This window comes from Lissotriton vulgaris, chromosome 6 (genome assembly GCF_964263255.1).
Source record: "Lissotriton vulgaris chromosome 6, aLisVul1.2, whole genome shotgun sequence".
NCBI lineage: Eukaryota > Metazoa > Chordata > Amphibia > Caudata > Salamandridae > Lissotriton > Lissotriton vulgaris.
Window position 1 is genome coordinate 1,025,021,457 of NC_141694.1, and position 22,259 is coordinate 1,025,043,715.

The 22,259-nt window shown below is 48.4% G+C and overlaps 2 protein-coding genes across 8 annotated transcripts in view; both read right to left on the reverse strand.

Moving 5' to 3' along the window:
- Positions 1-22,259, reverse strand: part of TSNAX (translin associated factor X) — a 937,068-nt gene that overhangs the window by 412,653 nt on the left and 502,156 nt on the right. The window lies entirely within an intron of this gene.
- Positions 5,444-20,791, reverse strand: LOC147708363 (uncharacterized). The gene is made up of 3 exons (XM_086925110.1): positions 19,149-20,791; positions 16,775-18,101; positions 5,444-5,486 (listed from the first exon to the last, which is right to left on the reverse strand). Exons 1-3 carry the CDS (start codon positions 19,159-19,161, stop codon positions 5,444-5,446), a joined length of 1,383 nt encoding a protein of 460 aa, XP_086781236.1. The 5' UTR covers positions 19,162-20,791.

The following is a 22,259-nucleotide window of genomic DNA, read 5'->3' on the forward strand; positions in this document are numbered from 1 at the left end:
GATGCGCGCTTTTGTATGAGCATCAACACGATTCTCACTACCTGAACCCGTGTGTGTGTGTGCGCCTCTATATATTTGTGACTGCATTCGCCAGTGTGTGTTTGTGACTACTTGAACCCAAGTGTGTGCCTGTACGTCTTTGTATGTTAGTGACTGCATGCACCTATGTGTGTTTGTGACTGTGTGAACTCGTGCGTATGCCTATATGTCTTTGTATGTTTGTGACTGCATGCGCCTGTGTGTGTGTTTGTGACTGCTTGAACCCAAGCGTGTGCCTGTACATTAGCGACTGCATAGGCCTATCTGTGTTTGTGACTGCGTGAACTCATGCATGTGCCTGTATGTCTTTGTATTTTTGTGACTGCATGCGCTTGTGTGTGTTTGTGACTGCTTAAACTCAAGCGTGTGCCTGTACGTCTTGTTACGTTAGTGACTGCATGCGCCTACGTGTGTTTGTGACTGCGTGAACTCATGCGTGTGCCTGTATGTTTGTGAGTGCATGCGCCTGTGTGTGCGTTTGTGAGTGCTTGAACCCAAGCGTGTGCCTGTACGTCTTTGTACGTTAGTGACTGCATGCGCCTATGTGTGTTTGTGACTGCGTGAACTCATGCAGTTGCCTATATGTCTTTTTATGTTTGTGACTGCATGCGCCTGTGAGTGTGTTTGTGACTGCTTGGACCCAAGCGTGTGCCTGTACGTCTTTTTTTGTTGTTTGCGCCGCTATAAGGAAAGAGGGGAGGAGCTTTATCCTAACCTTGGTGCTTGCGTGGAAAGAGGCAATGGTAAGCGGTGAAGGAGGTCAAATATGCTAACAAGCCTTTTCCCTCCATTCCCTCTGCCCTACCCGCAGGCTCACTCCGCCTTCACAGTGATAGACCAGGGCTGTAGTGTTGAGCGCAACGGCGGATTCCTGGCACAGGTTCACAATCCCACAGAGCGCAGACCCGTGTTTTTAACGGAGTTGTCTCTGTAGTTAGAGTACATCGAACTACAGTGACTGCCTAATTAAAATGGCTCCTCTGTGTAGTAGTGTACATTACACCACGGCACTATGGAGCCATGGTTGGACCTAATGCATATGGGACAAACCTATGAAGGGCGTCGTGCCTGCATGCAGTTTAAACAAAATAAAAATTGAATTATTCCTAAGCAGTGTCTTTCTTTTTTGCCCCCGCCCTCCCTGACCGCTGTCCGAGTTGCTTTGCTCCACCATACTTATTGCTTTATGCTAACCCTCCCTGCAGTCTGCATTGCTTTGACCCAAACTCCTCAAATGTCGTCTGTTTTGCTCCTCTCTGCGTGTTGTGTGTTGTTTTGCCCCTGCTTCTCTGTCTGTGTTGCTTTGACCTCACTGTTCTTGTCTAATGTACGTGTTTCTTTGCCTCCACCTGCCCGCGTTGCCCACAGGACACGCCATAACAAGCATTTGCAATGCAATAGGTCTTGCATTTACGCGAGTTTGAGCTATTGATATTGCAAATAACAATGCCTTTTATTATTGTTTTCGTTTTTAAAACATAAATAAAAGGCAGTGTCATTTACAATGCCAATAGCTTAAACTTGCGTAAATGCGAGACCTATTGCATTGCGAATGCTTGTTATATATTGGTCTAACAATGGCCCCCTTCCAACTTTCTGGGAAAATCCCGGAAGTTAAAATATTTTGGAAGGTCACATTTAAAAAGCTTGCCCAACAGTCAGTGTTATTTTTTATTATAATTGCTGGTAGGTTATCTGGCCCTGCGGTTTTAGTTAATTTTAAAGATCGGATGGTTTCTTTTATATTTTGAAAAGAGAAGTACAGCTTTAATTCTTCCACATCCTTGGACCTTATTTTCAAGGTCTTATCCATCCTCTTACCATTATACCAGTGACTCAAATTGTTAACCCAATCATCTTCTCCCACTAAACATCCCATTTCGCCTTGTACTTTTCCCTCTCTTACCAATCACTAGAATATGTAAATGAAGTGTATTTTGTAAAGTGCACAGCTTCCCCAACGGGGCGTCCCGGCGCTGTATAACGCTGTGGAACCCTTCCTGGCTCTCCCTATGAGATGTCCCTCCTGGGCACCCCCAAGGTGAAGCCAGGCATCCCAGTGTTGTAGGAGCCGTTGTGGAGATTAAGCAAGCTATTGCCCAGAGTTGCAGCGTGGGACCCATGATTAGAGTAGGCGCCTAGGCGAGAATTATCGAGTCGGCGGACATTGAGCCGCGTCAGGACTTGAACCCTGGTCCCGGGCCTGATCTCTGGTTCAGAGTCTGCCGCTCTAACCAGTGAGCCACACTTCTCCACTAATAATCCTATATTATTTGTGCTTATCACTTCTAACATTGTTTGCGAATTTTTGGACATGTATTCTATTTTCCTTTCCTTCCAATTATTTTTATACACAAGTTTTGCCACATGAAGGCTCTCCATGGTTTACGTATCCTGTCTTTTACTAAGCAGTTTTTTCCCTTTTTCCTGCCCTAAATTTTAGGCTCCAACACTCATTATTAAACCAACCATTTGTTCTCTCTTTTATTGGGTGAGGGCCCTGATTTTACATGTATCCTTAAACAATTTACCACCTGCTCAATTACCTGGTCGTACCATGTTTGGACTTTCTCTTTTTTATCCAGTTTACCAAAAGACGTATAATCAATCATCAGGTCACTGACCAATTTCAGGCTGTCCTCGGGTATGCGGGTGGTTATGCGTCTAGGGTGTTCTATCTGTAAAGGGACCACTCTTTCTCTTTTCAACTCTTGTTCTATCCTAATTAATAGTTGTAGGGGCCAGTGATTACTGCCTTCACTCTGCAGGAACTCAAATCCTTCTACTTCTTTAAAATGCCAAGCATTTATAAAGGCATAATCAATTGGGCAATTCTGATTCCTTATGCGAAAGGTCTTTCTTGCGGGACAGTCGGGGTCAGCCCATCCATTGGCATAGAATAGTCCTATGGATCCAAGAAACTTTGCTAGAGATTTGTCTCGTGCAGAACTACCTACTCCAGCAAAGATTGCTGGGGGCACCTGTGCCATGATTAATAGGTCTTTAAACAGTTTGTCGCTAGGGGAAGGGTCCAGTTTGTGATTATAATCTCCTAGGGTCATTAACAGCTGTGATGCTTTTGTTGTACAGATGCCCTCCAGATCTTCCTCTAGCAATCCCAGTTGCTCTTCATAGTCTGTTATGGCTCCTGGCTGAACGTATATATTAATCACTATTATTTGTCTTCTTGCCACTATAGAGCTCTACCTGACTAGCAAATAGCCACCTACATTTCACTTTTAACTTGGTTACTTTGCTGCCTATTTTTGATGATACCAACATAATCAACCCCCCTGAAGGGCGCCCTAAATTCATGCACACTGCCTCTTTGGTAAGCATAAAAAACTATATTTGTTCTGGTACCTCGCACAAACAGGCCCCTGAAAACACAATTTCATAACTGCTCAACATTTCTCTAAAGGTGTATTGGATTAACTGACAAAGCAGTAGCTGTTGCCGTAGCTCTAGTGGAACGAGCACGCAGCCCCGCTGGAGGTTCCTTTTTCGCTAAAGCGTAACAAATCTTTATATAAAGGACAATCCGTTTTCAGATGGTTTGCTTATGGACAGCCGATGTTTTTTGCACCCACATAGCCAATGAAGAGTCGATTGCCCATCGGGGATCTTTAGTGCGGTCAAGGTATAAGGTCAGCTCACATTTTTGGTCCAGACAGTGGAGTCTCTCCTCCTTCTTGGAAGGGTGCTGAGGTGGAATAAAGGTGGGCAGAGTGATAGTTTGTCCTATGTGAAACGGAGTAACTACTTTAGGAAGGAATGAGGGTCTTGTCCTAAGCATCATTTTGTCTGGATGCACCGAGAAGAAAGGGGATTAGAAGAAAAAGCCTGAAGCTCGCTCACTCACTCTGCGAGCAGAGGTGATGGCCACAAGAAAAGCAGTCATCAGAGTAAGGAGCCTGAGAGGACAGTTGTGAAGAGGCTCGAAGGGAGTACACATAAGGTAAGTGAAGACAAGTTTCAAGTCCCACTGAGGCATTATGAAAGGAGCTGGAGGAAAGAGGTGAATAATGGCCTTAAAGAACCTAAGAATTAACAACAGGGGACTTGAACAAAGACGGCTGATCTGGTAGCCGAAGAAAAGCAGAAATGGTTGCCAGATAGCCTTTAAGAGTGCCCAGAGCAGAGCCCTGCTGGGCCAAAGGAAGATGGAACAAAAGACCCTCAGAAACAGGGGTTGAGAGGGGATCCACAGCCATTGCTGTGCACCATGCCACAAACTGGTTCCATTGACAGGCGTATACCGTCTCAGTAGAGGAACATCTGGCTGCCAAGATGACATTACAGACTTCGGATGGAAGGTCAAAAGCTGTCAACTGTCGCCGCTCAATCTCCACGCAAGGAGGTGGAGGCTGGACAGGTTCGAGTGGAGGACCGTCCCCTGCTGCTGCGACAGAAGATCCTCCCGAAGTGGCAGTCTGATCGGAGGATTGATGGCCGTGCTCAGGAGCTTGGGATACCAGACTCTTCGTGCCCAGTGTGGGGCCACGAGAATGACTTGGGCCCGGTTGCGCTTGATCTTCTTCAGCGCTCTGGGCAGAAATGGTACGGGTGGAAAGGCATACAGGAGGCCGCAGTTCCACTCGCGACAAAAAGCATTGCCGACTTGGAAACTCCAAGGCACAAAACTGCAGACATTATACGTTCTCTTCGGTGGCAAACAGATCTAACCAAGGTTCTCCCCACTGCTGAAAGAGACCTTGCACCACCTCTGAGTAAAGACACCATTTGTGATCCACCAGGCACCAACGGCTGAGTTTGTCCACTCTGGCATTCAAAGAACCTGCCAGATGTTCAACCACCAGGGTCATACCCTGATGATCCAGCCATGTCCAGAGGAGAGAAGCCTCCTGACAAAGGGTCCACGACCCCACCAAGCCCTGTTTGTTGCAGTACCACATGGGGGAGGTGTTGTATGTGAACTCCTGCACTACTTTCCCCTTGAGGGAGGGAAGGAATGTCTTCCGTGCCAAGCACATCACCTAGAGCTCCAACATGTTGATATGGAGCCCGGACTCTGTCGGAGACCAGACTCCTCTGATCTCTGCCTCTATTAGGTGGCAGCCCCATCCCATGAGTAATGAATCTGTCATTACCACTGGTTGGGGAAGGGAGCAGGCTCTGCCTCTGATCCAATCCTGGTTTGTTAACCACCACTGCAGTTGTTGCACAGTTCCCTCTGAGATCTGGACGTAGTCTGAAAGATCTCCTGATGTTGCACCCACTGGAAGTTCAGGTCCCACTGCAGAGCCCACATATGCCATCTGGCATGATCTACCAGCAGGATGCAGGAGGCCATGAGGCCCAGCAGTCTCAGGGTCATTCTCACCAAATCTGGGATAGAGGCTGAAACATCAGTATCATAGCCCGAATATCCCAGACTCGCTGTTCAGGCGGGTAGGCCCGAAACAGGTGCTGTATCCAGAACAGCCCTGGGGAAAAGAAGCGACAGAGTCAGGTGTGAATTTGGCACGTTGATAGTGAACCCCAGAGAATGCAGAAGGTCCGCCGTAGTCTGGAGGTGGGAGACGACAGCCTGGGGCGAGCCCTCCTTCGACAGTCGAGATAGAGAAAGACTGGAACCCCATATCTACACAGATGAGCTGCGACCACTGCCATCACTTCTGTGAACACCTGAGGGGCACTGGTAAGGCCGAAGGGGAGCACGGTGACCTGAAAATGCTTGTGGCTTACCGTGAACCATAGGTAGCGTCTGTGGGCTGGCAGGACGGGTATATGGAACCAGGCGTCCTGCAAGTCTAACCCCAGTCTCCAGGGCAGACAGAACCTAAACCAACGTGAGCATTTTGAACTTCTCCTTGCGGAGGAAGCGGTTGGGAGCCCTGAGGTCTAGGATAGGACGCAGGCCCGTGTCCTTCTTGGGCACGAGAAAGTAGTGGGAATAGCAACCACAATCTACTTTTGGCGCAGGGACCCTTTCGATAGCTCCCTTGGCCAAAAGAGCTGAAATTTCCTGGTGGGAGAAGTGCCAAATGATCCTCCGACATGCGATCGAAAGACAGTGGCATGGAGGGAGGAGTAGCCCCTTCGGACTATCAGCAAAACACACCGGTCTGATATGATGGCTTGCCAGTGGGGGAGGTGATGACGAATCCTGCCACCCACTGGCCGCTGATGGGCCTGAAAGGTCAGACTGGGAGGGTGTGGGTGAAAGGGTGGACTGGCCCACTGCTGGTTCCCCAACCCGCAAGGTCACTTGGTCCCACGTCCTCGGCAACCGTATCCCAGATTGTATGGGAGTGTCGACCCAAGAGGCACATGGTATTCACGGAACGAAGTGCCAAACAGGAAGAAGAGAACATGCTCTTCCCAAGAGGATCCAGCTTCTTGGATTCCCTGCCTTGAGGAGCAGAAGATGCACCCTTGGAAGAAGAAGCTTGGACCAGCAAGCTCTCGGGGAGGCGGTGGCAGCGGGCAATCGTCCGTTCCACAGAAGCGCCTGTGCTCGGCTTGGACCAAGTGCCCAGAAGGACGTCCGTGAGGGCTTCGTTGAATGGCAAGAGGGGTTCTGAGGAGGTTGCCGCAGGTTAAAGCACCTCTGTCAGAAGATTAGTCCTGACTGCCACTGTAGGGAGCTCCAGGCCCAAAGCCTGAGCTGCCCTACGCACTACCACAGCATAGGACGCTCCGTTTGTAGCCACGGTAGGGGAAGAAAGCATGCAAGGTCTGAGTAAGTGTCCAGACCACTGGCGTCACCCAATTCCTCTCTTCAGTCCGGTTATTCCAGCTGGTCTGTCAAAGGGTCCAGGGAAACCTCCCAGTCCTCATCACCACCTTCAGGGCGATAGGGAACACGGATTAGTTACTTACCTGTAATCCTAGTTCTCTTCCAGGGGTATCCTCATCAAAGTCATAAGCATTAGAATATTCCCGCCCATGCGCGGGACCCCGGAAACAATATATTATATGTGCCCCACATATATATAGACATATATATATAATATATATATATATATATATATATATATATATATATATATATATATATATATATAAAAATAAGCAATTGCAGCCAAATAAACCAGTAGAGCTGGAATATGCTGTGAAGAATTTCCACCATACACGTGTATTTGCATTAGAAACATGAGAAACAACACCAATGCTTGTTTAGAAACTGTTTTAATGCTTAGAAAGCAGTAGAAATTCTTATAACACACTGTAAGCATATACAGCTCCCAGGCTTCATTGCAAATACCCAGTCTTTTTAGACTGAAAAGCGAACTTGTAGCTGAATGTACTAAAACTGACGCCGTGCCTTTAAGGCACCTCTGCCCCTAGCTTCCCATCATGCCTCAGGGGTTACAGTTAGGTCAGTTGTTCTTTTCGGAGACTGAAAACCAAACCATGGTAATAACAGGTTAAACACATCTCCTATTTAATAAACAAAGTCCTTTGCCCGGGGAGGCGGGAGGGTTGCTTATGACTTTGATGAGGATACCCCTGGAAGAGAACTAGGATTACAGGTAAGTAACTAATCCTTCTCTTCCAGGGGATCCTCATCAATAGTCATAAGCATTAGAATAGAGTAGCGAGCCTCACCTCATCCCTGCGGGCAAAGGAATCAACAGATAACATTCAGAGTCGTAGGCCCAAAAGTAGGCCATATTCTACCCAAATAGGTTTCTCAAGGAGGCTTGCCCTACTTGAGAATCCGCTCTGGAATCAGACTCTAGGCAATAATGCCTTGTAAAGGTATGGACTGATTTCCATGTAGCAGCCTTGCATATTTCTGACATAGGAATGTCATGCAAAAACGCTATTGTGGCTGCTTTCCCTCTAGTGGAATGAGCTTTGGGTGAATGTAACAAAGGTTTGCCAGCCAGCTGGTATGCTAGTTTGATACATGAGACAATCCATCTGGAGATGGACCTTTTGGCTGCTGCAAACCCGGTCCTCATTGAACCATAATTGACAAAGAGTTGGTCTGTCTTTCTGGTGTCCTTCGTTCTTTCTAGGTAAAACTTTAGCACCCGTTTAAGATCCAACGAGTGCAACGACCTCTCAGCTGGGGTCGATGGGTTAGGAAAGAACGAAGGAAGGGTAATCGTTTGATTTATATGAAAATCCGATACCACTTTTGGAAGGAAAGATGGGTGAGCCCTCATTACCACTCTGTTGTGGTGAAACACAGTGTAAGGTTCCTTGGTGCAGAGTGCTTGTATCTCGCTAACCCTGCGCGCAGAGGTTATTGCCACCAAGAAGGCCGCCTTCCAAGTGAGATGCTGCAAGGAGGCCCTGTGTATAGGCTCAAACGGTGTAGACATCAGCCTGGAGAGAACCAGGTTAACTCCCAGGGAGGAGAAGGATTTCTCACAGGGGGATAGACCTTCTTTAATCCCTGAAGGAAATCCTTAACCAATGGGCCCTGAAAAAACGATGTTTGTGTAGGTGATTTTCTGTACGCTACTATGGCGGATAGGTAAACCCTAATAGAAGCGTATTTCAACCCTGATGTAGCTAAGTAAAGGAGGTATGGAAGGACTACCTCTTCTTGTCCTTTGGTGGGATCAAAGCCATTGTCCTTACACCAATGAAAAATCTTTTCCACTTGAACGCATAAGACGCCCTTGTGGAAGGTCTCTTTGCCTCTCTTAAAATATTCATACATTCTGGAGGCAGATTTAAGTGTCCATATTGCAAGACCTCAGGAGCCATGCAGTCAGGTTCAGCGACGGGAGGTTGGGAAGCAGGATCCTCCCATTCATTTTGGTCAACAGGTCTGGCCTGCACGGCAGGCGTCTGTGTGGACACAGCGACAGATGTAACAGGTCTGGATACCACCATTGTCGCGGCCAATCCGGAGCAATTAGGATCATGTCCATGCTCGATCTGATGAGCTTGGCCACCACCTTCGGAATCAGTGCCAGAGGAGGAAACGCATAGGCGAACATTCCTGTCCACTCCAGCAGGAGAGCGTTCCCTTGCGTCCCTGGCCGGTGGAACCTGGACGCGAAGGCGTGGCATTTGGTGTTTATGTCGTCCGCAAATAAGTCTATGTCTGGACGACCCCAGCAACGGAAGAGTTCTTCGACTACTTCGTCGTTTAGCACCCAGTCTGGCTGATCTTCGAAGTGCCTGCTGAGTGCGTCCGCTTTTGTGTTTAGCTCGCCTGGAAGGTGTACTGCCACCACAGACAGTCCCCGAGCCAGAAGCCAGTGCCAGATTGTCTGGGCCTCCAGAGACAGAGGGCGAGATCGAGTTCCTCCCTGCTTGTTCAGATAGAACATAGTTGTAGTGTTGTCCGTCTGAACCAGGATTTTGTCCGTTGTTATTGCTGGAAGGAACGCTTTGAGCGCCAGATGAACTGCTCGAAGTTCCAGCATGTTGATGTGGTATGTCTGAAGGTTGGTCGACCAGCGACCCTGAATCTGAAGATGACCCATGTGAGCACCCCAGCCTTCTAGAGATGCGTCCGTTACCACAGACAGCGAAGGAAGAGGTTGCTGAAAAGGGACTCCCTGCAAGACATTCCGAGGGCGAGTCCACCACTGTATTGAGGTCAGTGCTGCTTGAGATAGGATGATTCGATCCTCCCAATCTCCAGTCGCTTGGTCCCACTGATCTTCCACAGACTCTTGTAGAGGTCGCATCCTCAACCTGGCGTTCGGTATTAGGAAGATGCAGGACGCCATGGAGCCCAGTAGAGACGCTACTTCTCGCACCTTTGGACGAGGAAATTGAAGTAACTTTCTGCATTTCTGCCCCATGGAAGATAGTCTCTCCTGCGAAGGAAACGCTCTTCCTAAATTTGTGTCTAGAACTGCTCCCAGATAGTGGATAGTTTGCGTGGGATGCAGGACCGACTTTTCTGTGTTCACGTGGAGGCCGAGCCTGTGTAGTTGTTGAAGACACAGGTGACAGTCTTTGGTGGCTTGACGAGGGGACGGACTCTTCAGGAGCCAGTCGTCTAGATATGGGTACACAAAGAGACCTTTTTTGTGCAGACATGCAGCTACCACTGCCATGCACTTGGTAAATACCCTTGGTGCGGATTTTAGTCCGAAGGGAAGCACTTTGTACTGGTAATGCTTGTTCCCTACCAGAAATCTCAAGTACTTCCGATGACCTGGTGTTATAGGAATGTGGAAGTACGCGTCCTGTAAATCCACCGAACACATCCAATCTCCAATTTGTAGATGAGGACATATCTGATGAAGTGCCAGCATGCGAAACTTCTCTTTGACCACCACCTTGTTGAGGGTTCGAAGATCCAAAATCGGTCTGAACTTGTCCTCTTGGTCTCTTTTGGGGACTAGAAAATACCTTGAGTACACACCTCTCCCCCTTTGGGATGGGGGTACCTCTTCGATTGCGTTTTTCTTTAAGAGGACGCTCACTTTCCTTTTGAGGAGTTTTAGATGGTACGAGCGAGTCTTTTTTGGAGGAATCGGTTGTGGTCTCTTCCGGAAACGTAGCGCATATCCATTGCGCAGTATATTCAGCACCCACTGATCTTTTGTGATGCTGACCCACTCTGCCAGGTGTTGCGAAGCACTTCCTCCCACTGGAGTGGGTAACGGCGCCAGAGGAAGCCACTGCTCAGGCCTTGCCTCCTCTAGGCGTGGTAGAGGACTGATGATGTCCGCCTCTGCCTGATTTTCCTCCTCTGTATTGCGCCTTCCCTTGTGGCTTTTTTTGAGACCATTGAGGGGTTTGAATCCTCTGTTGGCCTCCCCGGTTCTTGTTGGTCTTGAAGCGTCGCTTGAACGTCTCTTTCTTTTTCTCCAGACCAACCGCCTTCACTGTGTCCAATTCTGTTTTCATGCGGGTCATTTCCTGATCGACATGCTCCCCGAAGAGTGAAGATCCTGAGAAGGGCAGATTGAGGATGCGCTGCTGGGCATCTGGTTTGAGACCAGTTAAACGCAGCCAAGAAGATCTCCTCGCACATACCCCATGTGAGTAGGCATGTCCTGCTAGAAGGGCGTTATCTGCAGATGAACTAATCATTTGGTTCGCCACCAAACAGCCCTCCATCACTGTTTCTTCAAAGTCCTTCTGGTCCTCCTTGGGCAATTTCTCTTTGAATCGTTCCATGGAGTCCCATAGAGCTCTATCGTACCTTCCGAGAAGTGCTGATGCACTAGAGACTTTCAGGGATGAAGCTGCTGTGCTGCACACCCTGCGTCCCCAAGAATCTTGAGTCTTGCTGTCTTTGTCAGGAGGAACTGAAGAAGAAGGAGCGACTGTGTGATTCTTCTTAGCTGAGGCTACTATAACTGAGTGCACCGCAGGCTCTACCTTCACAAAGATAGGATCCGAGTCGGCCGGCCTATATTTCTTTTGGATACGTGCCGGTACCGCCCTGATTGTTGCTGGTGTGAGGAAAACCTTTTTGATTGTGGCCATTATCCCTGGAACCAATTGGAGCAAAGGCCGTGTATATGATTTGTGACGAAGGGTCTCAAAAATCACAGTAGTGGACACCTCTGGAACAGCCATCTCTATATTAAGTTTGTGAGCACCCCTTTGTAAGACGTCCAGATACGTGTTGACGTCGTCAAGCGGGGAAGCTCTGGAACGAGGGCTGTCTGCCAGCGTTGGAGAGTAATCCCCTTTAGAAGATCTAGATGAAGATGAAGAGGAGGATGATGGAGTTCTCCTCATCCTGTGGTGAGATTTCTCCTTCCTCACAGGTGATCTTCTAGGTCGTTCTTCCCTTCGAGGAGAACGTGATTCCCTCTGATGCTCCCTTCGTGGAGATCTCGATCTCTCAGTTCGTACCTCCCTTCTCGGTGTTCGAGACCTGGGTTGCTCCCTCCTTGGTGATCGGGAGACCCTGGGGGTATGCGACCTGTCCGCTCTCCTCTCCCGTGAGCGTGATCGGTGACTGGTAGGACTCTGTCTGTCTGCCTCTTCCGCCAGCTGCTGAAGAGGGGACCTGTGTTCTGGACTCAAGTACCTTCGTAGTCTCTCCGTCGCTCCAGAATCCTTCCATTTACTCAACGGACCATACCATCTTGGCGAGAGTCTTGCCTGTGTGAAATACCGCCGTTGGGGTGTCTTTTGCACCGGACTCCTACTCCTAGAAGATGACCTCGATGAACCAGAGGTACTTTAGGAGGAATGGTGAGAAGCAGATTGTGTCACTAGGACTGTCGAAGGCACTGAAGGAGATCTCCGTCTCACCGGTGTTGGAGGACGTCTCAAAAGTCTTTCCCTCGACGTTGAACGCCTCTGCGGCGTCGACGGAGTGATAACCTTCGACGTCGAATGCTTCGACGTTGACCTGTGGTCCCTCGACGTCGATCGGCGATGATGAGCCGACGACGGAGTCTTCTCCCTTGACGTCGAACGGCGTCGTCCTGCCTTCGACGGAGGTCTCGACGTCGAAAAGCGTTGCCCTGCCGTCGAGCGAGGTCTCGACGACGAACGGCGTTGCCCTGCCGTCGACGGAGGTCTCGACGTCGACCGACCTTGGTCTGTCGGCGACGGAGATGTCAATCGACGTTGTCCTGTCGTCGACGATGCCCTCGACGTCGACCTGATATGTGGTGACGGCGGAGGATCAGACATCCTCGACGTCGAGCGCCGACGATGATGATCCCTTCCTCGACGGCGAGCGTCCGAGGGGGCTCTTGCTCCTCGACGCCGAGCGCCTCCGTGAAGACGTCGGCGGAGGTGTCTCACTCTTAGAAGCCTGTCGACGTTGAGACGACGGCGGGTGTGATCTGTGCCTCGACGCCGATCGTCGCCTGGTTGACGACGGCGGAGGTGACTTAAGTCTTGACGTCGATGTTCTCGTCGACGGTGATCTGGTGGCTTCTCTCGACGCCGATCGTCGCCTAGTTGACGACGGCGGAGCTTTCTTCGTCGTCGGTGAACTTCTTTTCGACGACGACTTCCTCATCGACGCCGGTCCCGACGTCGACGGAGTTTTTTCTCTCGAACTGTCCATCAGATGTTGTTTTTTCAGCGCCGAGCCCGGTGCGGAGGTTGATGGACGCTCTGACTTGCCTTTGGAGGGAGTTCTGGGTCTCTTTGAACTCTTCCTCTCTGTAGATCGACCCTGATGTTAAAAGTCAAAGTAAATCAAAAAAATTGTTCTTTAGAAGATTTTCTGACTGAAAAAGGCAGAAAAGTGTGGAGCTGTGAATCCAGGGTCCTTCCTGAAGGAGCTGGAAAGAACAACTGACCTAACTGTAACCCCTGAGGCATGATGGGAAGCTAGGGGCAGAGGTGCCTTAAAGGCACGGCGTCAGTTTTAGTACATTCAGCTACAAGTTAGCTTTTCAGTCTTTTTAGACTGGGTATTTGCAATGCAGCCTGGGAGCTGTATATGCTTACAGTGTGTTATAAGAATTTCTACTGCTTTCTAAGCATTAAAACAGTTTCTAAACAAGGATTGGTGTTGTTTCTCATGTTTCTAATGCAAATACACGTGTATGGTGGAAATTCTTCACAGCATATTACAGCTCTACTGGTTTATTTGGCTGCAATTGCTTATTTTTATATATATATATATTTATATATATATGTCTATATATATGTGGGGCACATATAATATATTGTTTCCGGGGTCCCGCGCATGGGCGGGAATATTCTAATGCTTATGACTATTGATGAGGATCCCCTGGAAGAGATCTAGGATAAACAAGAAAACAAAAGTACCCTCCGGCGTCGGATCCGACGTCGGGTCCGGCTCCATTATGGGGAGGGCACGGCCGACGCCTGAGGCGTCGTCACCGGGATCAGCGTCAGGGAAGGTCGACCGGCGTTGATTCGAATCTAGGCCTGGAACCACAGGGGCCCTCCGGCGCCGGGGCCGGAGCCGCCGGTATCGAAGGCCAAGGGCCCCAACCGACTGTGGAACCCGAAGGCGCGCCAGCGGGGCCGGCTGCCCAAAGATATGGTGGAGGGCCGGGTAGCCCCGGCTCCTAGAAACAGAGGGGTGGTGGGGGGTGGCGGGAGAAGGCGTGGAGTCGACCCTGAATTAGGCGCTGGAGACGGAGCCCTAAAGCGACGACAGTCCGGATCCCATGTCATGTCAGCCGACAGACGAGGAGAAGGCAAAGAGCGACTGGGCTTCTCCGCCTTCTTTTTGTGCTTCTACTTACCTTAGGAGTGCGAAGACTTGGACGAGGTGTGGTGGCTTCAGGAACGGTCTTGAGACCTTCCCCTCGACTGAGACTGGGAGCGGCTAGGTGCCAACTGACGGACCTCCAAGAGATTTCGGGACCGCTCCGGCAAAGACTTTGGTTTCATGGTCCGGCAGTCGGAGCACGACTTCGGGTCATGGTCTCGCTCCAGACATCAAAGGCACATGAGGTGCGGGTCTGTCACAGACATCCGTTTGCTCGCAGGGCTTAAAGCCGGCCCGACGATGGGACATCCCTCGCGCACCAGGAGTTGTTGACTTGAAAAAGGAAGTCGTCAAAAGTCGAAAAAAGCTTAGTCAAAAAGTGACTAAAGGGTCAAGCAATGTCCGGATCTGCACTGTTACCACGGAAAATGAAAGAACTGACGTCAGAGCACAGGGGCGTCGTCTAAGTAGGCACCACAACGTCATCCCAGCGATCATGACGACGGACGCGACCGACGCGCAAAGGTACTGCTAAGAGAAAAATTTCTCCAGATCCAGTATGACACCCGGGGGTAATTATAAGGTAAAGAGTCTATAACTAACTGTCTCTTTCGGATACCCCAGGTATAAGCTCATATGGAAAATGTTACTTACCCAGTAAGCATCTGTTCTTGGCATGTAGCGCTGTAGATTCACATGCTTTGCATACTCCTGCCATCTAGTGTTGGGTCCGGATGTTTGCAAGCTACTTTTCTTTGAAGAAGTCTTTCCAGTCACGAGGTAGGTGACTACTCCTTTCTGTGATATTGCGCATGGGCATCGACTCCATTGTTAGATTGTTTTCCCGCAGAGGGTGAGAATGGAGTTAGTAAAGGAAGACTAGAGGTGTCCAAGCATATGTATATGAGAAAAAAAAAAAAGAACTGCAACAGGTATAGGTACCCGGGATGAGGGTGGGCGCATGTGAATCTACAGCTCTACGTGCTAAGAACAGATGCTTATGGGTAAGTAACGTTTTCCGTTCGAGGCATTTGAGCTGTAGATCACATGCTTTGTATATACTATACAGCAGTATTCTCCTAAAGCAGTGGCGAACCTGCAGCTGTTGCTTGAAAAAGTGTTTTAAGTACTTCTTGTCTACATTAGCTTGCTGCCTCGCTAACACATCTACACAATAGTGTTTGGTGAATCCGTGCGGTGTAGGGAATATGCTACTTACCAGTATGCATCTGTTCTAGGCATGTAGGGCTGCTGACATTCATATCATGGCATAGATCGCCGCCTAGTTTTGGGTCCGGATGATTGCACTTTGTTGTCTTGGAAGAGTCTTCGAAGTATCACGAGATAGGGGACTCCTCCCTTGGACTACAGTGCACATGGGCATCTTCTCCATCCTCAGATTGTTTTTCGCCATTGTGGCAGAGATGGAGATAGTAAAGTAAGAGATGGCCATGCCAGAGATAATGCTGCAGCTGCTACAGGCACAGGGGAGGAGGGCGGGCGATATGAATATCAGCAGCTCTACATGCCAAGAACAGATGCATACTGGTAAGTAGCATATTCCGTTTGAGGCATGTGGGCTGCTGAACTAATATCTTGTGCGTAGACTGAATAGCAGTATCTCCTCTAGCGGTGGCTACCTGTGCCAGCTGCAGCAGTTTGAAAAAGAGTTTTGAGGACAGCCTGGCCTACAGCAGCTTGCTGTTTTGCTTGCACGTCTACACAGTAGTGTTTTGTGAAAGTGTGTATGGTGGTCCATGTGGCTGCCTTACAGATATCTTCAAGAGGAATATTTCCTAGGAAAGCCATGGATGCCCCCATTTTTCTTGTGGAGTGTGCTCTTGGGTTGACGGTTAAAGTGAGTTTTGCCTTTTGATAGCATATTTGAATGCATTTAACTATCCATATGGCTATTCCTGATTTTGAAATAGGATTCCCTTTGTGTTGTGGTGCAAAAGCAACAAACAGTTGTTTTGTTTTCCTAAAGGATTTAGTTCTGTCCACATAATAAAGTAGAGCTCTCTTTACATCTAATGTGTGCAGGGCTCTCAGCTACTGACTGTGGATTTTGAAAGAACACTGGCAGTTCTATTGATTGGTTGCTATGGAAATTGGATACAACCATAGGCATGAACTTGGGGTGTGTTCTAAGAACCACCTTGTTGGCATGTCCTGCATGAAAGGTTCTTGAATTGTTTGTGCTTGTAATTCGCTCACTCTTCTGAGTGAGGTGATGGCAACCAAGAATGCAACTTTCCACGTTAAGAATTGTAGTTCGCATGAATGTAAAGGTTCGAAAGGAGGGCCCACGAGTCTGGTAAGCACTATATTTCGATTGGGGAAGGGGGGTGCCTTGGAGGAATCACCCTTTTTAAACCCCCCATGAAGGCTTTGATTGCTGGTACTCTAAACAGTGAAAGGTGTTGCCTGTTTTGAAGGTATGCTGCTATAGCAGCGAGGTGTAGTCGTATTGAAGAGTATGCTAAGTTATATCTTTGTAGATGCAGCAGGTTACATATAATGTTTTGTATTGAAGCGTCTAAGGGGTTGATTTGATTATTGTTGCAGTAGATAACAAATCTCTTCCATTTAGCTGCATAGCACGCTCGTGTGGTTGGTCTTCTTGCCTCCCTAATGATGTTCATGCAATCTGGGGGTAAGTTAAGGTATCCAAACTCTAAGACCTCAGGAGCCAGATTGCTAGGTTCATCTGATTGGGTTCTGGGTGTCTGATTTCTCCATGGTTCTGAGTTAGAAGATGAGGTGCAAGGCACAGTCTTTGATGAGGAACCACTGAGAGTTCTAGGAACGTTGTGTACCACGGTTGTCTCGCCCATGTGGGAGCAACTAGGATTAGTGTTAGGGAGTGTTGCCGCAGTTCGCGTGCCACCAGCGGGATCAGCGGTGCTGGGGGAAAAGCGTACGCAAATCTGCCTGACCAGTTCATCCATATCGCATTGCCCTGTGACAATGGATGTGGGAACCTGGCGGCAAAGTATTGCCATTTCGAGTTTTCTTTTGTGGCGAACAGGTCTATCTCTGGGTGACCCCACTCCTCGAAGAATGGCTGGAGAACCTGGGTGTGAATCTCCCATTCGTGTAGTTGTTGGCTGTGCCTGCTGAGCAGGTCGGCAACCTGATTGTCCTTCCCTGGAAGGTGCTCTGCTAGGAGAAAAATGCTTTTTGGAAACGCCCACTTCCATATGCTTCCATATGCTTTGTGCCAGATGGGACAGATGTTGAGAGTGCGTTCCTCCATGTTTCTGGATATAGTACATTGCGGTCATTTTGTCCGTCCGGATCAACACCGTCTTGCTGTACAAGTATTTCTGAAATACTTTTAAGGCTAGGAATATTGCTAGCAATTCCAGTTGGTTGATATGCAGCTTTTTCTGTTTGTTTGTCCAGAGTCCTTGTACTGTGTATTGAAAGAGATGGGCTCCCCAGCCTGTCAGTGATGCGTCCGCTGTTAGTACTAGTTGTGGAACCGGCTCTTGGAACAGTCGTCCCTTGGAAAGGTTTTGTGGGTTCCACCACTGCAGAGAGTTGTGAGTGCGACTGTCTACCAACACTAGGTCTTTTAGTTGTCCTTGAGCCTGGTTCCATTGCCGTGCTAGGCATTCCTGTAATGGGCGCATTTCAAGTCTGGCATGGGGGACAATGAATATGCAGGAGGCCATCATGCCTATGAGCTGCATGAAGACTTGAGCTGGCACAGAGTGTTTTGGCAGGAATTTGCGAATGAGTGTCTGCATACTGGCTATCCTTGCTGAGTTTGGATATGCCTTTGCCACGGAGGTGTCTATAGTGGCTCCCAGGTACTGCTGTTTGTGGGACGGTTGCAGATGTGATTTTGCGTAGTTGATTGAAAAGCCTAGGCTGTGTAGCAACTGTATTGTTTGAGACGGTTGTGCTGCACACTGTTGGTATGATTTTGCTTGTATCAGCCAATCGTCCAGATAAGGGTACACATGGACGTGTTGCCTTCTGAGATGCGCTGCTACTGTCGCTAGGACATAACAAAAGAGAATTTGCCAGTACTGATAACACCACAGTAACGAAGATTCAAACCACAGTACTTGAGAAAGGATTCAAGACTGGATGCTAATTAATAGCTTTTTATTCTTATTTACGATTTTATCACAATGTACTTTTTATTTTTCAAAGACAAACATATAAAAGAACACTTCAATAACTAAACTCAAAAGATACAGGTAATCATTCACCATATCACTCATATCACAACCAAACAATCAGCAAACATTCGGGGGGAGAAGGGGAACACTGAATAAAGGAACTACAAAATTCATCAAAACATGCAATATTTACAATATGATACACTACTGTACATGGGACAAGAAAAGCCAAAAGTCTGCAAAAACCATTTAAGTCAATTGTTTCAATAATCAATCACTTTTAGTGTACATTCCTACAACTAAATATTTGAAATAGTTCTTAGATTTTCTACAAAAGGATAATGTACATGAAATAGTGACAAGCCACAGTTGTTATATCCTTTTATGCTTATCACTAGAGCAGACACTGGAGTGGCTGAGGCCTACGCGTTTCGAATCCCAATGGTTTGTAGGGATTCTCTTCAGGGCCGTTCGCGTTCTCTTTTGTATTTAGAGAAGTTGAGAAATCTCGAGTGGGGATTTAAATGACACAGTCGAATCGTGGTTAACCTGGTGAGAAGTGTATGTTTATCTATGTCTCTCGAGTGCCGTGTCTATCGACGCTGTTGAGTTTTCATATTTGGACGAGTCAACAAGTGTAGTTTCTACAACAAAGGTTAGTGGCACTTATTGGAGGAAAATATCTTCTAACGACGGGTAATCTATCTGGTGATTATCGGCGTTACGAATCCGCTGAGTGTAGCCTCTATTAAATGAAGCACACGGCGATACTTGTTTCCTACTGGCTCGAAGCAGCAGGTATTTCTACAGTGCCGTCAACGATGAATATTTAAATTAGTTGAATTGAGACACGATTTCAAAGACAAGGCAGCGTCCACGGCAGCACTACACACCGGCTCCTGCGCAGTAGCCACTGTCGCTAAGCATTTTGTAAACACTCTTGGAGCCGTGGTAACCCAGAAGGGCAAAACCTTGAATTGGTAGTGTTGACCTTCTATTGTGAACATGAGGTATTTTCTGTGGGCTGGATGGATGGGTATGTGAAAATACGCATCCTTCAGGTCTAGGGTTGCTAGGAAATCTCCTTGTTGAAGCAACGGGAGCACTTGTTGTAAAGTGATCATATGAAAGTGCTCCGATAGTATGTATTGATTTAGGGGTCTGAGGTCCAATATTGGTCTGAGGGAACCATCCTTTTTGGGAATAAGGAAGTATAGGGAGTAAACTCCTGTCCCTTGCTGTTGGAAAGGGACTTGTTCTATGGCCCCCTTTTCTAGCATGCAGTTCACCTCTTGTTATAGCAGGTTGATGTGTTCCTTGGACATTGGACGATGTCTGGGTGGTATGTTTGGTGGTGTGGAAGTCAGTACTAGGCAATAGCCAGACTGGATAATTTCTCTCACCCACCTGTCTGTGGTAATTGCGTTCCAGACAGGCAGGAACTGTTGGAGTCTGCCTCCGACTGGTGTTAGGTGGTCTGGAGGTAGCGTAATGAAGTCACTATTTTGTGGCCGTGGAGGCTCTGGTCTTATTGCATCCACGTCCTCTTCCCTTATTGTTGTTTCCCCTGTAACCTCCTCTGTTTGTGTTCTTGTTGAAGGAACCTTGTGTGTTACTTTTGCATGAGGCAGATGTTTGTGAGGCGTTTCCTCGTGTAGTTGCTCTGTATGAGGAGCGACGAAAGGAGCCTCTTTGTTGCTGAAATTGCAACGCCCCCATTGGTTTTGTGTCCTTTTTCATTTTATCCAAAATGGTGTCGACAGCAGGGCCAAATAGAAAATCCTGATTGACAGGCTGGTTAAGAATGGTGGACTGCACCTCATTTTTAAAACCAGAAATACGCAGCCATGCATGTCTGCGTGTAGGACGCTAGTGTTGAGTGACCTAGCTGCAGTATCCGATGCGTCAAGCGCGCATTTGATGGAGGCGTTTGTAATGAATTTTCCTTCTTGTATATGATCCCGGGCTTGTGCTTTGAAAGGCTCAGGTAGGTGTTGCATTAGGATTTCTAGCTGATCGTAATGCGCCCTGTCGTAACGAGCCAGTAGGGCTTGTGTATTAGCAATCCTCCATGAGTTGGAGGCTTGTGCTGTCACCCTTTTGCCTGATGCCTCTAGTATTTTTGACTCCTTGTCGGGGGGAGGTGCTTCTCCAGTGGTTTGGGAGTTGGCTCTTTTTCGTGCGTTGGCCACTACCAGGGAGTCTAGTGGCAACTGCCCCTTGATGTAAGTAGGGTCTGTAGGAGCTGCCCTATACTTTTTTTCTATTCTGGGGTTATTACCCGTGCCCTGGCTGTGTCCTTAAATATGTCAGGTGCATGTTTCAGAACTCCCTTTAACATGGGAAGTGTTTTGACACATGTTTCTGATGTAGGGAAGGTGTCAAACAAGAAGTCTTCCTCAACAGGGTCGTTATGCATATCTACGTTGTGGAATTGTGCTGCCCTGTCTATGAGTTGATTAAAAACTACGGTGTCATCAGTAGGTGAAGGCTTAGTAGGATAAGAGGGTATATCAGGGATGGGATGGGTGTTGTAAGGGTCTGTTGGCTCCTCCCATGGTTCCTCTTGTGGTTCAGGATCTTGTGGGAAATCATATTGAGGCTGTGGCTCATCCCCAGTGTTACCTTCATTGTCCCCGTGTTGAGAAGGAGAGTAGGGAATAAAAGGTGTAGAAGACATGATAGGCTGAAAAGGAATGAAGGGTCTCGAGGGATCAGTCCCAAAGTCCTTTTTCTTTAATGGAATAGGGGACTGAGGTTCAAAGTCCAAAGGCCTCTTTTTTCTATGCAGGATGGTAACTTTACCAGTCTCTGGGTTAATGTATATTTTTGCCTGGTCGTCAGAGGGATCCGGGTGGAAGAGTTCTTCCTCTACAGTCCTGGGTTGAGTGTTAGACTTTGGTTTTTTGACGACTTTTGGCTTAGTAACGGATTTTTTCGGGTCGACCGGAACTTTCGGTTCGACGCGTTTCTTGTGCTCTGTAGGTTTCTTTGGAGGAGTGTCCTTTACCGAGTCGATGTTCTTTTTCGGATCGACTGGTGACTTTGGCTTTTTTGGATTAGTGTCTTTTTCCAAGTCGATGGTATTCTTGGGATCGACTGGTGCCTTTGGAGCCGGTGTCTTCGGGTCGACAGGCTTTTCCGGCTTTGGCGTGGGTTTCGGTATGGCACCCTTTGCCGGGTCTACGGATTTTGGAACAGTAGGTGACCTTTTTTGGTTCGGCGCCCTTTGGTTGTGTGCCCTGGTTCAGGTCGACAATTTTTGGCTAGGCGGCCTTCTTGGGGGGTCGACAGTCTTTTTTGGCTCAACGCTCTTTGGCTGTACGGCCTTTCTCGGATCGACTCCCTTCAGGTCGACAACCTGTTTTGGCTCTGGAACCTTCTTTGGAACGATGGTACTGGGCCCTGGGGTCTCTGAAGGTTTTGCTTTCGAAGCCGAGCCGGATGGTGGGGCTTGCGAAACTTTTTTCTGATCTTGGCTAAGGCCTTTTGACGATGCCTTGACCGGAGCCTTTGGTAACTGGGTAATCGGTGTCGGGGGCAGGGTACTCACGATTTGCCCCGGTGGGATGTCGTCATCGGAGTCCCGAGTAGTCCGCGACGGTGACAATTTCCAGGTCCGAGTCTGGAGCTTCCTGTAGATCCTGGTCATCATCGAAGATGTTGTCCGGGTCCGGTGCCTGTCGCTGCATTTCTTGCCTAGCGGCCCGTCGGTTCCGAATAGTTTTCTTCGATCGAAAGTGGGCGCAGGCTGGACAGGTTTCTTCTTTATGGTCTGGGGAAAGGCACTTGTTGCTTACTGAGTGCTTATCAGTATGTGGGAACTTGGAGTGGCATTGTGGGCACCTTTTTAACGGGCTTCTTTCCATTGACGGTCGACTCACGTGGCGTCGAAATGGCCCAACGGCCCGCGTCGACGACCGATTCGAGATGGAAGGCTGGATCGAGTCGAGAGGTACCGAGCGAGAACAATACCGTCGAATCGAAGGCCTTTTGGCCTTTAGAAAAGTTTTGTTTTTGATTCC

What these genes read in the sequence shown, in the direction of transcription:
- LOC147708363 (XM_086925110.1), bottom strand. An exon ending in CTGGCTCCTGAGGTCTTAGA is followed by an intron (nt 5,487 to 16,774) that starts GTTTGGATACCT and finishes TCTTTTCCCCAG; the next exon opens with GGCTGTTCTGGATACAGCAC.